Source organism: Podarcis cretensis (assembly GCF_951804945.1).
Source record: "Podarcis cretensis genome assembly, chromosome: 5".
Classification (NCBI taxonomy): domain Eukaryota; kingdom Metazoa; phylum Chordata; class Lepidosauria; order Squamata; family Lacertidae; genus Podarcis; species Podarcis cretensis.
Window position 1 is genome coordinate 52180562 of NC_137174.1, and position 14983 is coordinate 52195544.

General features: G+C 40.5%; 1 protein-coding gene across 43 annotated transcripts in view; it reads right to left on the reverse strand.

The window, feature by feature from the left end:
* TCF7L2 (transcription factor 7 like 2) overlaps nucleotides 1-14983 on the reverse strand; it is a 212741-nt gene that overhangs the window by 19622 nt on the left and 178136 nt on the right. For 34 of the 43 annotated variants that reach the window (XM_079975983.1, XM_079976013.1, XM_079976012.1 and 31 more), the window contains 4 exons: nucleotides 13303-13405; nucleotides 10445-10531; nucleotides 4191-4331; nucleotides 1338-1497 (listed from right to left, as the gene is read on the reverse strand). In XM_079975983.1, the coding sequence (XP_079832109.1) occupies nucleotides 1338-1497; nucleotides 4191-4331; nucleotides 10445-10531; nucleotides 13303-13405 (491 nt within the window). The remainder of the gene's footprint in view (nucleotides 1-1337; nucleotides 1498-4190; nucleotides 4332-10444; nucleotides 10532-13302; nucleotides 13406-14983) is intronic. The other 9 variants (XM_079976010.1, XM_079976011.1, XM_079975979.1 and 6 more) reach the window with 1 other exon arrangement.

Genomic DNA, 14983 nt, shown 5'->3' on the forward strand with positions numbered 1-14983 from the left:
CAGGAGCCAATGACAGGCAGAATCAACTAATTCCAGCTTTGTCGCCAACATCCTCTTTGCTGTGTTGTGAAAGGGCAGCACTGAGACTAAGGAGGAGGAAAATGACAGGTGGTGCCATCCCAGGAATGGTTGTAAGTAAGAAGGCAGGCAGGTGAGGTCTTGATGGGACAGAGCCCCACTCACCCTGATGGACCAGCCGCCAACAGCTATTCCCCTTTAACCAGCATTCATTTGAACAAGACATGCAAGAAATGCCCATAAAGTAGACCACACTTTAAATTTGCCTCTCCCTTCCCCAGTTGTCACCATTTGTCACTCTGGTAAACCGGCCTCTTCCAAATAATAATAATGACATACATTAATCAAACACCTATTTTTAATGCCTGTAAGGCAGGCCTGCACAATGTGTGACAGAACAAGTAAAATAGAACCTACAAGCTGTAGCTTGCTTGGAAGTCAATAAATCTTGAATTTGCTACCTGTCTTCAGAACTATGCTTTGCCACAAGTTGCAAAGGCCTGCTTTAAGACACAACTCCACCTTCCATATGTAAGAAGTTTATTTTTACTATTATTTTTCTGCTACCAGTTACATAAATTACTATAGCTTCACATGGGACTCGTGAACAGAGGCCTACAGTTCATACAACATCCAGACTTAAGGTTCCTACATCCAGAGAATGGAGAATCAAGCTTCAAGTAAAAGCTTCTACAGTTTCTATGTACAGAGCTCTTTACTAATAGGCTACAGTTAGCTTACAGAGAGAAGTAAGAATGCTGGGGTTCCTAAGACATGTCTCAGAATTAAGGAGCAGAGCAACCAAGGTATGGTGATGCCCAAGCACTGATGGAGAGGTGCATGCAGTTGAAAAGGCAAGGTCTACATCAAAGCGGGGTCATATCTACAGAAAAAGAAATGTATCTGCTGGATAAAAGTAAGTAGCATATGATTATGCTGTGCAGGTGCACATGCATTTGGTGAAAATGTAACTTTATTTCCTTACAGATAGGTAGCCGTGTTGGTCTGCCATAGTCAAAACAAAATAAAAAAATTCCTTCCAGTAGCACCTTAAAGACCAACTAAGTTAGTTCTTGGTATGAGCTTTCGTGTGCATGCACACTTCTTCAGATACCACTTGTCTGTGTAAGTAGAATGCAAGGAAGTTTCAAAGCACAAGTATTCAACCAGAAAGCTCGAAAGTTCCACTGGGCAGCCAAATGCCATAATCACACTTAAAATAACATTGTGGATTGTGCCCTTTCATTTCAGACATGTATCACACTCTCATTCTATCCCACATGCAAACTTGCATATACATATCCTGACTGGTTACCTACCCTTCGACCAAGGATTTGATTGATGGCTGCACTCTCTTTCAGTGTGCATTCTGCTACAACTTTTGCTCTCATTTCCTTCATATACAACATAAATGCATTAAGAGGTTTCTTTATGTGTGGCTTCTTTTTCTCCTCTTCTTTTTTGGAGTCCTGATGTTTTCTGGATGGTTGACAAGAACAGACAGAAGGAGCTCGTACAACATTGTCAAAATTCTTCTATGCACTTATCCCAATCTTTGCCTCCATCATTAAAACCACATTGAGGGGAGCAAAGAAAAACTCAAAAACCCGGAAACTAGCTGTAAAGCATCATACCAGCAGCCATGTATGGGAGAGAGCTGCCCTTGGTGCACATCCAATATAGTATTAAAACTTCGATAGATAATATGGCTTCATGAGATTACAGTACACTACAGTGGTACCTCGCAAGACGAATGCCTCGAAAGACGAAAAACTCGCAAAACGAAAGAGTTTTTCGTTTTTTGAGTTGCTTCGCAAGACGGATTTCCCTATGGGCTTGCTTCGCAAGACGAAAACGTCTTGCAAGTTTGTTTCCTTTGTCTTGCAAGTTTGTTTCCTTTTTCTTAAAACCGAGCATTCACTTCAAGGAGCAACTCATAGCACGCGGTGTGGTAGCCTTTTTTGAGGTTTTTGAAGACTTTGGTGATTTTTGAAGCTTTTCCAAAGTCCGTGCTTCGCAAGACAAAAAAATCGCAAGACGAAAAAACTTGCGGAACGAATTAATTTCGTCTTGCGAGGCACCACTGTACTCCATGTATTTTTTTTACATCAGGAAAATTTATTTACTCAGATTTTTAACCTTTTGCCATATCTACATGGGCAAACCTAGGGTTCTGTGCTCCAAAATATACATAGCCATCAGTTTTGAGTACCTGACTCTGAAGCAAATATGAGCTTTGAGGTGAACTATCATAAGATGCAGAGGTAGCAAGGAGCCATTTTACTGCCCTCACAGTAAAGGGATCCTCCCCGCTGCCCAGGATATTTATAAACACTTCCAACAATTTTCTTCTCTTCCCCACCTGTAACTTCCCCTGTGGATCGTCAAGTAACACAGGCATCTAATAATTTACACCTTGAACATGTGAAGAAGCTGACTTATAGTGAACCTGACCATTGGTCTAACTAGCCCAGTATTGGCAGCAGCTTTCCAAAGTCTCCAGCAGACAGGTCTTCTGAAATCTAATCAGCTACTGGAGATGCCAGAGAGTGGACCTGGGTCATAAAGTAGGTGTTACTCTGCTGGGTTATAACCACTCTCCCCAAGGCAGTAGACAGCCTTCAAATCCCAGGTCTTAATTTTCTTGCCTAGCAATAGGTGCTGAGATATGAAGCAATTAGGATAGAGGATGACGAAGAGACAGGTATCCAAACTGTTGGAGAATGGGAAATCAAAGCCTGTGCAAGTGAACCTGCTCATGAGAATGCAAGAAGAGCCTTCCAAGATCAGAACAATGCTGTACATCTGGTTTCCAGCAGTAGCCAGCCAGGTGCCAAGCAGTGTGTGAAGGTGATAGCCCCTTCCTGATGCTTATCCCCACCATGTGGCTCTGAAATGTGTTTGCTTTTCTAAAACCAATTGAGCCAATTGTGATGACTCTGAACACAATGTCTGGGCGGATGAAAAATTGGGCCCCGGGTTAACCATTCAAAATGCTTATTTGGTTAATAATGATCTTGGCTAATAAAATTACAGCCCCAATTTGTGCTCGCTTTGGCAGCGCATATACTAAATCATGGCCCCTATTTAATAAACAGCATATGAATGTGCAAAATATCTGTGGGGCAAAACTTCTCTCCAAGTCTTACTAGAAACAACATGGGATCACATTCACTGGGTTTAGCCAGAATTGTTGGCAATTGCTTTGGAAACAAATAACTGAAGTTATTTCAGAAGCTGCATACTTTGCTATAAGGTAAAGGTAAAGGGACCCCTGACAATTAAGTCCAGTTGCGAACGGCTCTGGAGTTGCAATGCTCATCTCGCTTTAAAGGCCGAGGGAGCCGGCGTTTGTCCACTTCCGCAGACAGTTTTTCCGGGTCATGTGGCCAGCATGACTAAGCTGCTTCTGGCGGAACCAGAGCAGCGCACGGAAACGCTGTTTACCTTCCCGCCGGAGCGGTACCTATTTATCTGCTTGCACTGGCGTGCTTTCGAACTGCTAGGTTGGCAGGAGCAGGGACCGAACAACACGAGTTCACCCCGTCATGGGGATTCGAACTGCCGAGCTCTCAATAGGCAAGCCCACTGTTTAACCCACAGTGCCACCAGCATCCCTGTGCCACCCACCTCCCATAAATACTTTGCTATTAGCGACCCATAAATAAAAAGATAAGGAATTCCTGAGTGCTTCAAATACACACATTTCTTCACTATCTCGTTCAAAAACCATAGACTTCATATATATCTATACAGGCACTCTCCAAATGAAGGAAAGGGGCTTGGGATTTTCTCAGGTCTGGGGTGGGCAGGCTCATGTCTCTTTGACATCAATTCACCCTAAACAACTCAAAGGCTAATGAAAGTTAAGAGATTGTAATCACAGTCTAGGTGCTTGTAAATCCCAGCACACCCATCCCATAGGAAAAGGGCTGTTCTTTAGTGATAGAGGTGTATGCTTTGCTTGTAGAAGGTAGTACACTTGATCCACAATATTTCCCTGTCTGAAACCCTGGAAAACTATTGCCAATATGTGTAATATTGAGCTTGCATGGTCCAATGGTCTTTACTTTGTTTGTCATAAGGCAGCTTCCAATATTCCACACCTTCTACAATAAGCAACATTAAATAAAAGTTTGTAAAATAGATTTGAATATTAAAAAAATACTTACGAGCTGTGGAGTGAGCCGACATCATTCTGGGAAGATTCCTGTTTGACTGTTGGGGTGACTATGGCCGGATGAGGGATCCCAGTCGTATGTAAACTATGATGTGGAGGGACCATGTGTGGAGGGAACCTAGAGGAGAGAAAGCTGTGTAAATCGTCAGAATAAAAATGAATGAATGGGGAGGGGTGTGTACACGCATATAATAAAAGGCATATAAAAAGCAAACAAACTCTAGACAAGTATATATGAATACTGGCAACAACAATAAATGATACTTTAAACATCATAACTCTTCTACTTTCATGAACACAAATAACAACTTTTTAAATAATAATAATAGTAACAATAACAACAACAACAATAATAATAATAGTTCAGTTCAGTTCATGGTTAAAAAAAAAATAGAAATTTGACCACTCCTTCTTCATTGTAAAGTGCAGGTCCTACTCATATAAAATTATGGGGAAACAGCCTCTGGGGAGTTGAACTTTTAATATGAACCTCAAATCAGGCTGAGGATTACAAAATGGCTCTTTATTTCATTGCTATAAATAGCAAGTGTTTGTGGTACCTCGATTTACATGCAATTCTTCACCTTATTAGCTATAGTCTCTTAAAATGGAGCGTAAGAAAATTGGGGTTTTTTGTTTTTTTTTTAATCATTGTCTTATAACTCCATAGCACAGGAAATCAAATTTGAAATTGACTTGAGATTTAAAAGCAGGGACTTCTTAAAGAGGGAAAACAGGAAACATTTGAAAGGAAAATGGGAGATGTGAGTGATAAGATCCAAATGTACAGTCATATAAATATTGAATCATGTACTGGTGTTGTGCCTATGTTCCTATAGCCATCTTTCACTAAACAAGAATAAATAAATATGCTTTCTAGTGGCAAAACAATACACTGATTAATGAATGGTGTTCAAGTGTACTCAAGTAAGTAGCAGCAACATTAAAGTTGACTAGGCTATTTCCCTTCAATCCTAAAACGCTACTCTAGAAGGGGTGTGTATGTGTGTGCTGAACCAAAGAGAGATGGGAGAAGAAGTAGAGTCCTTCACCTCAACCCACATGCAAAATTGCACAGGTCCCTCTCATCTTTTTGTCATTCTTTGCCATATTCTAATCTAGCATAACCAAGCTACAGACAACAACAATGGCATATGCTAGTGCCAGAAGCCGCTCAGTAGGTGAGGCCAAGCAGATCACCTGTGATAGCTTCCCAACAGGTGGGCCGCTATTGCTTACTGGAAGAGGCAGGAGCAAGGCGTCTGCTTGATGCAAATGCAGCAGCAGAGCCAATCTGAAGATCCTGGCTGGTTGCCCTTCACCAACCTCCCCACCACCTCATTCCTGCTGCTCCCAGGAGCAACACACTCAACTACCAGCCAGGAAGCTAGTATAGTGGCTCCATCCCACCTCGCAAGCTGTTCCTGGGAAGGAATAAAGCTTTACAGATATTGGTAGGGTTGTGTCATATTGGCATCCACTTAGTTAAATAGGACTAGGTATGAAGGTTTCCGTCTTGTGACCAGTGTGTGGAGTGTCTGGGTATCAGGTGGAGGTATAATACCGGCTCCTGCCCTAGACACGGCTCCCACTGACTTCCACTGGCTCCAGAGTGTAGTGTCACTTTGCCTCTCCTGGTGACCCCAGGGCATGGATGCCTTAAACACTTCAAAGCCTTTCATTCCTGGCATGGATATACTCATCACCAACTCACTTCCTTCCCTTATTCATGTTGGATTCAGCACTTGGGACAGGTGTAGCATCAAATGAGAAGGGGTTAGAAGGGGGTGAAGCAATGAGAATGGGAAAGAAAAGAGACTTGCCACTCCTCAATATTACCAACCCTAGCCTTCAAATTGGTAGGCTGTTATCTCATTCTAATTATGGAAACTGTTTTCACCCAAATTGGGATATGCATACAGTTGGTCTTCTAGCCCTTAGCTGATTGTTTTCCTTGTATGGGAAGGGAAAAGCAGAGTGACATAATATAGGGGGCACAGAGAAGATGGGAATGGTCAATGTCCATTCTGTTCCTCTGTTCCCCAAAAGAATTTCTTAGGTGGGAAAGCTTGGGTTTCTGCTAGAACAATGTAACCTTCCCACATGTCCCCTAAATATGTTCTGGGTTCCCCCCCTCCCAAGCCTCCAGAGCAGATTTAGGGGCCATGCAGAGAAAGGACAGGGAGGGGAAGTTCTATTTAACAGCCAGAAGTGCTTATAAACAGGAGCAGAGAGGTGTTTTCATTTCCAAGATAAGTTTGCAAATCATTATTGAGAATGACTATGGAGGCGGAACTAAGAATTGTGGCAGGGACAAGGAAAGTAGATATTGTACTAACTTTGGTTTGGTTTTGTGATAGAAGAAGAGAAGACAAGGTGAGAAACCAGGTGTACTACACTACAAAAGGGGCTGTGTTGACTTGTCAAAATGTCATTTTCAGCACCAGTTTGTACATTGTTTTTTGATGTAGTGAAGCAACAACAGTCTATCATAATTTCATATGGAGAAGAATTTGTGTGAAGGAGTTTCTTCCCATGGGAAAAGAATGGGAAACTTCCTGCATCACAGAGATAATATGAGAACCATATTTTTCCCCCAATGAAGATTTTTAAGGTATGTCATATTCTTCACTTTGCCATGGAAAAGGTTGCGGCAAAGCTACTGTATACAATCATAAACCTTGTTACAAAACAACACAATAAACAACCTAAGGAACACCAGGATGGAAATCTCATTATTATTCTACTTTAACTAACATTTAATTTCTGGAGGTTGGGACGGAAGGTAAATAAAATTGAGGGTATGCCAAAGAAAGAGCAGGGAACTTAAAAAAGAAATACCAAGCAGTAAAGAAGATACTACTTCTGGTATCTGAGAAAACAGACTCCACCATACAAAAGCTCAGAGTGATAGTCAACTAAGTTTTACTCAGAGTAGACCTATTAAGATCAATGACCATGCTTATTAATTTCAATGGGTGTACTGTGAATAAAACATAATAGAATACTACCCTCAAATTTGTTTGTATTTTTTTAAAAAAAACAACTGCATGGGATTTCTGATTATAACTACAAAGGTACTTATCCAGACTCAAACTTTATGTTCAGCTGTAAAATACGTGGTCACAGAATCATAGAATCGAAAGAGACCACAAGGGTCATCTAGTCCAAATGCCTGCAATGTAAGCCATAAAAGTTTGCTACGCCTTTGGGGTGTAGCAGGGCATAAAAGAAGTGGGCAAAGTTATATGTTCAACAGTAAAGGTAAAGGTAAAGGGACCCCTGACCATTAGGTCCAGTCGTGACCGACTCTGGGGTTGTGGCGCTCATCTCGCTTTATTGGCCGAGGGAGCCAGCATATAGCTTCCAGGTCATGTGGCCAGCATGACTAGGTCGCTTCTGGCGAACCAGAGCAGCACACAGAAACGCCGTTTACCTTCCCGCTGGAGCGGTACCTATTTATCTACTTGCACTTTGACGTGCTTTCGAACTGCTAGGTTGGCAGGAGCAGGGACCGAGCAATTGGGGATTCGAACTGCCGACCTTCTGATCGGCAAGTCCTAGACTCTGTGGTTTAACCCACAGCACCACCCGCGTCCAAGAGTAGAGAGGTGTAAAATATGAGTTGATGCCCAATTTCAGAATTTGACAGAGAGCTGTAATGTGTGAGTGTGAGAGAGAGGGGGGGCAGGGAGGGTGAGAGAGAAGATAGTAATCTACTTTAGTGCTTAATTCTGTGTCTGTGTGAAGGGGGGGAATCTATCATCTTTTTATATTATTATTATTATTATTATTATTATTAATTAATTAATTAAATAAATAAATAAATAAAATTAAATATTAAATCAAACCACCTATTCAATACAACGGGGCATGATTATAAAAGGCACATGTCCTGCACTCATGCATGTCAAAAGAGAACAAGCATAAACATATGAATGTGGTGCATGTTCAATTACACAGAGCATATTTAGCAATGTAAAAAACTGCATGTCAGCAAAAATGCTTAATCACACTATTCATCACACAGTAGGTCTTAAAGTTGAAATTTTCACATATGAAATAAAAGCACACATTGTACATTTTAATGTGTTTTGTCCATTAAACATAGAGAACATGTTTCATTGTGCACACACATGCCATGTGCATGCACATGTGGATTATTTTTTAAACGCTACCCCTTTTTCTGCGTGTTTGTTTGCATAGCGTGCTATCACGTATAAAGGACACACACCCTTCTTTGACTGAGAAATTCCTTTCCGCAGACAAGTATTCTATGAATTGCAATAAACACCCTAAAAAATTCTAAGCAGCTCATTATATACCCCTGTCTGCTTTTATGGCTCCAAGCCAGAATATAATGATGAGCCGTAACTTGTTAAGGACAACTAATTTTTTGTTCCTGGCTGTCTCAGGGGCTTCTCTCTTACTCACTCTCACTTTACTTCACTGTTGACATGTTTCTGTTAACTGGATGTCATCTGCCTGCCTTGATTTTATGCACAAGCAGTGGGATGCATTTTTTCGTGCAACAATTCTGCTTTGAGTTGCATTAGATTTGTCATTATTTCCTCATTTTCCCCTTGCACTTGTAACATTTCATCTATTCCTGCCTCTCCCCCCCTTTTTTCCCTCCTTTTTTTGAGCCACGGTGCACCCATATTATGGTTTATACATGATCTTGCTCCCTTTGAAGCCGGCAGATTTCAGAGCCAGCCCTCGTCAGGAGAAGTGCCTGCTACCAATTTAGCAGGCTGAGGGCCCCGAGCTCCAACATCTCAATCTAAAGGGGGTCACAGAGTGGCACAAGCGAGTGTCAGCAAGTGCTGTTTAATTGCCAATCTTGGCTTCTCCATGGTGTTTAAAGTATAATGACCCATCACTTAATTCTGAGAAGTCCTGGCCCTGCTGCTGAATAGAATGAATATCAAAGGATGTGCTAGAACAGGGCAAGGAGCATACAATTCCTATAACTGCTGTAAGTATAATAGACTTGTACTTCTGTCGTCCCATTACCACAATAATGTATTTAATTTGCTGTATACCCTTTTTAACTAGATCCCTTTCATAAAGGCATATCTAAGGGATAGAACTGATCTCTCTCTCTCTCTCTCTCTCTCTCTCTCTCTCATTCCTGCCCCTTGCAAAAAACTAAACAGATAAATAGAACAGCCTTAATAATAATTAAGATGAACTCAGACTCATTTTTATTGCCCTTTCTCAGCTTGCCAGTCTTTTTCACAAATGTGCAATATTAGCAGAAATGTTAGCATTAGGGAATCTGGGTTTTAATTATATTTGTGTGTGCAGAATTGGTTTGCTGCCTCGTTCTGCGACTGTTTAAGAGAAGAGTTATCTGCTAGCCATGAAGTTTCCTTTAGCTTCTCTGTGCCCTTTGCTTCCTCAAACCCTTCCTCCTCTGTAATCTAACCTTCACGTATTAACTGCAGGGATTGGAAAGGTCCAGGAGGGGGGCGGGAGTTGAGGGGGAAATGTGGAACCTTGCTATGTAATGCATGCTAATTTAATTATGTACCATCATCAAAATGGATTAGCTGTTTCAGCCCATCAGGAAAGTCTAAACCTCCACCGATTTAATTAACTAGACTGAAAATCAGATGAACAGAGAATAAAACTATCATTAGGAGCAATTAGTGATTACTTAAACATAGTGCTGCCAAGCAGTTTGTAAATAAAACTAGCAGCCCTTGGAAAATTAGCTGGAATTAATTGGAGGTTGGGGCAGAGAGAGAGAAAATATATACTTCTAAGCCCTTTAGAGGATCAGGTGGGTCTTTTTATGTCAACTAAAAATAATTTGAGCTTGGGAATGAGAAGAAAATGCAACACCCCTCCTTCTAAGTCTGCTTGCATAATAAAAGCAGACAGACCCTGTTCTTCATAGAAAACCTTGCTTGAAATGAGAGCCATGGAGAAAGCAAAACCTGCAACAGCATAATCTCCAGGCTTCTCAATATCATAGGGTTACAATGATGCCTCCCTCTAGTTAGTTAAGAATTAAAATAAATGCAGTTCAAAAGCACTGATCTTCAAGAATGGACTTATATGATAAGGCTTTGTCACTGGGAACGATGTGAGGGTTCCCCACACCCGCCCCAAACTAAAACAAAGATCATTGCATAACTAAATCAAGGCATTTTTTTAGCAAACGTCACTGCCCTACAGAGAGTGATAAACAGAAGTAGCAGATGCCCCTACTTCTGGACCTGAGTACTTTGAACTCACCTTGACATGGAAGCATTGACAGTCAGAGCGGTTGGGTAGGGATGTCGGAATCCCCCTGTTGTGATTGGATAGACTGGTTGACCTTGCCTAGAAAGATGGGAGGAGGGGGAAAGAATGAGTAAAAAACCAGGGGTATGTATTTTTGGCATTTTAAATTTCTCTCTCTCTCTCTCTCTCTCTCTCTCTCTCTCTCTGCACAGTAAGCTTTATTCTCATTTGATCAGAACAAAAATCTTGGGGATTGTACAGCACGGATCAAAGGAAAGAAACACAGAACAATTTGAATGCCATAAATCTGATACGAATGGCTAATTAAATTTTATAACCTCTGCTTATGTCAATAGAGACCCTCTCCCCAAGCTGAAACTAGGTGTTTTGTTGTAATAATTAAAGGCGAAGTCTTGCTTGCTTTAATGGAGCCATCACACTAATTGAGGGCTACACATCCAAAGGAAAACAATAATGAATGTAAATTTATACCAAAATAAAGTACAGTGAATCAAAGGACTTCAGTTGCGCTTTGGGCCTCTTTCGGTATTTAGATCTCGGTGAGAAAACATTAAATTAACAGAGCTTAATTTGTAGCCTTTTGTCAGATTAACAAGTGTTGACAAGAGTTACCGGGGGAGAGTCCCCAAGAAGTATTGTGGGTAACCAATAGACAATCATACCTCATTACAATAATTAAAAAATACAGCAACATGCAAAACAGCATCCTCATGAAAGCTACACAACTTTTTCTGATTGAGGTTTGTCTGTGTTGGCTGGTCCTTTTCATCTGTCTTTCAAATGTATCCACTGAACGGGTAAGTTGTTATTTGGGGTGTGAGTTTTTCTTGAAAGGTTACTCTGCTAAATATACTCACAGACCATCTTAATACAGAGCAGAGCCCATAAATGGTTAAAATAATAAAAATACCAGGTGGACAGTCCTATCTTTTAAAGGAATTTGATGTTTATGCTCTTTGGCTCTTCAAAAAGTTGCATGGGGTACAAGAAAAGTTATCTCTCTGAAGAAAAGGGGGGGGGGGAATGATAGTTGTACATTAAAATGTCTTTGAAATACCCAAACAGTTATTTATTATGAATTCTGTAAAATCTACTCCTGCATACAGAAGATATGTAGGTAGCCCATCAAATGACAAGACATTGTAAAAGTCCTACTACAATATAGAAACCAAAGGTATATTGGTGTTTGTTTGGATAACTGTCACAGGGAGAACAAGAGGCTAGTGATTCTATTTTCCTGCTATTATTTTCTTCCTTTGAAGTGTGAACTTTCTGAAGCATAATCAGGATGTGTTTTCTTAAAATGCAGTTTTCCCCCCCTAGGGATCACACATTTTGTCTATAAAAATAAGAAATAGGCCGATAGGACCAGGAAAATGAATAGAATAGTGTACCACCTGTAAAAGGAACCACTGTTTCCAGGTGGCCACATAAAGGGCCACAGTTTCCAATTCTGGAAGTATATTTGAGCTGTATATACTACAGTATAATAGTATAGTGATAGTACTTTACTAGGCTGATATTTTTTCAGTGCAAACAACCTTTCTCCCATTTCAAAACCAAAAGGTTGCAGGGACATAGGGAACCTGCTACTTAAAATGGGTTACATAATAAAGGAACTTATTTGAAGCTAAAATTAGATTAATAAAGCCAAACAGAATGAAAGGAGGGGACAACACCACAAATCAGGGGGAAAATGAGAGAGAGAGAGAGAGAGAGAGAGAGAGAGAGAGAGAGAGAGAGAGAGTCTGGTTCAAGTTAATACTCAAAATCATCAATGTACTTTTTGCATCTAATGCATTTCGACTAATTGTCATATTCAGACTCATGTAAATCACACAATCTTACTACAGTGGCTTATTACAACTATTAATTTAGAGCACGTTGCAATCAATTGTTTCAACTAGTGCCGTGGAACAGGATTGCGCAAGATTTGCTTGTCGCTGAAGAAGACAGGTAATCAAAATGTTTGAGGAAATTTACATGCCACAACACATTTTTTTAAAGCATTGTTTTAAGATTTTGCCTCTTTTAATTTTAATTTTCAGATTAGTAAGACCATTACTGCACCTATTCATTAGACATTGCAAAAATACTGCCTACACATTAGAACTCTTCTTCCCTCTTGTTGTTATTACACATTTTGAAATTAGGTTCTCCCCATGAGCTCCCTCCTGCAGCCAGTAGAGCCTGAGACTCTTTATCTCAGGATTGTGGGTTTGAGACCCATGTGGGGCAAAAGATTCCAGCATTGCAGCGGGTGGGGCTAGATGACCCTCATGGTCCCTTCCAACTCCACAATTCTATGATCCTATCATTCACTTAGCTCTCTCCCAATTTTTAAGCCATGTTCCAGCCCATTGAAAAATATTATCCCAAACCTTGGAAACAAGAATTAAAGGGGAATGCAAATGTAATGCAATTACACAAAGCGCAACAGTAGTGCACTATAAAAATAATAGGGTATCAGCAAGGGATGTTTCTGAAACAGCAATCCTACAAATTATACTATCCAGAACGTTTTCACCCCACCCTTTCAGAACAAATGTTTGACATTTATGATCCATGGGTCACCCTCCGATGTCAGGACACATGAAATGATGCCCTCATGCTCTGTTCTTATTTAACACGCAATGACCCGTCACTTTAGTTCATTTAATCTTTATTGAGCAAAAGTTATTGATTTGCCCATGCCATAAACTGGCAGCTGGCAAGCATGCTTAACTCAACGTATGCATTTCAGGCAAAGCAAATAAGCACAATTATCCTTCCCCCCCCCACTCCCCCGCCCCCACATATGTACAAAAATGAAAAATAAAAAATAAAATGAAAAAAATGGAACTCCTTACTGTGGTACTAACCATCCTAGCGGATGGGGGATTTGCCCTACAGTGCCCGGTGATAGTGGATAATAAGGAGATATATCTGGAGGGTGCGGAGGCCGTGGAATTCCTAGGGAAGAGGAAAAGGAAGCATCATGAAAGTGGGTCAGGGCAGGGGGAAAAGGGGGATTAAAAAAGAAAAGAAAAAGGAGGCAGGAAAGTCATACAAATTTCTACACCATGAGTACCACACTTTCTGCCTTTCATAACTCTACTTCCTATTCTCAAGACATGGCCTGCTGCCTTCACCTATCGTCCCCAGAGCGTCCTACTTAGTACAGTAAGCAAATGAGACTCAGCTAGAGAAGTAGGACATTTGATCTGTTTTCTTCCCCACAGTCAAAGACCGTGCAGGACTTTGTTCTCCCAAAGTCTTAAAAGGATGGAGGCTCCCACCTTGCTTTCATTTTGTACCATCATGTGTGTCGCCTCTTTTGTGCAGACACCTTCAGGTCACTCAAAAAGGTACTTTCTAAAATAAACCATTTTATATGGCTGCAGTGCCTTTCTGTTTCCAGAAGGTTCCTGTTACGAGTTTATATAAGCCACATTTGTTCTAATTTTGATTTGGATTAGTGTTTCCACATGAAACATTAAAACCTTGATGGTAAAGGGAGGTTTGGGGGCGGGGGGCAGGGATGGAGTGCTGAGAAAATGAAACAAAACAATGAACTTATATCTGAGGAGTTGGGGGGGGGTAGTCATCCATTTAATTAATGTACATTATTAGCCCTTAGCTATTTTAATTACTCTTTTCCTATGGATCACATTCTGTTTCTGTACAAAACAGTAAAGTTTTTCACTGTTCCAAAATACATTTAGAGAATAGAATGGCAAATTTAACTTCATTAATGACTAAGAAAAGATACTAAATCTAGAAACAAATCCTTGGATTATCAAAGAATACTACATTTTCCAAGCACAAGTACGTAACCATATTGTATTGTACATAACAAGAGAAATATGTATGAAAGGTTACATTAATCCACATTATTCTATGTAGAAAAGGCATCCTCAGTTGCAAAGGTTTGGGCATACACAGTGCTTCTGATTTCATTTAAGTGATCAGTGGTGGTCCATAGGGTTGTATGCTCCCTCTACTTATGCATGCAAATCCTCCCTTGATGGCCATAAGTATAGTTAAAGATTATGTTCTAAACTAAAGCTATCATGAAAGGAACCCTAGTTAGTATTAGCCCTGGTTAGAATCAGTGCACACTAATCCTTAACCATGGTTATAGCCAAAGGAAGTAGGGGATTGAATTGTGAGAGAGAAGCTAGGAAGTGAGTGATTCTTAAGCCCTTTTAGCCATCTGTGTCTCTACCCAAGTGATAGTTGTAATCAGTGCTTTTTTCCGGGGGGACACATACCCCTAAACATTTTGTGAATCTAAGCTTGGCTTCATTGGCAGTATTTCAATATGAGTAGGAAAATGAGAGTACCCCTAAACATTATTATTTTTTTAGGAAAAAAGCACTGGTTGTAATATATACAGCTATATGTGATAACTGTCCAAATCATGAGTGGTTTGGATTGTTTTGGTGTGGATGCAGAAGAACCAGTTTCAAATGCCTCCCAGCCATAAACAAACTCAAATTTCACACTGAGTGTAAACTCAAGAGGGAGCTTCAGCAAGTCCTGACTCTT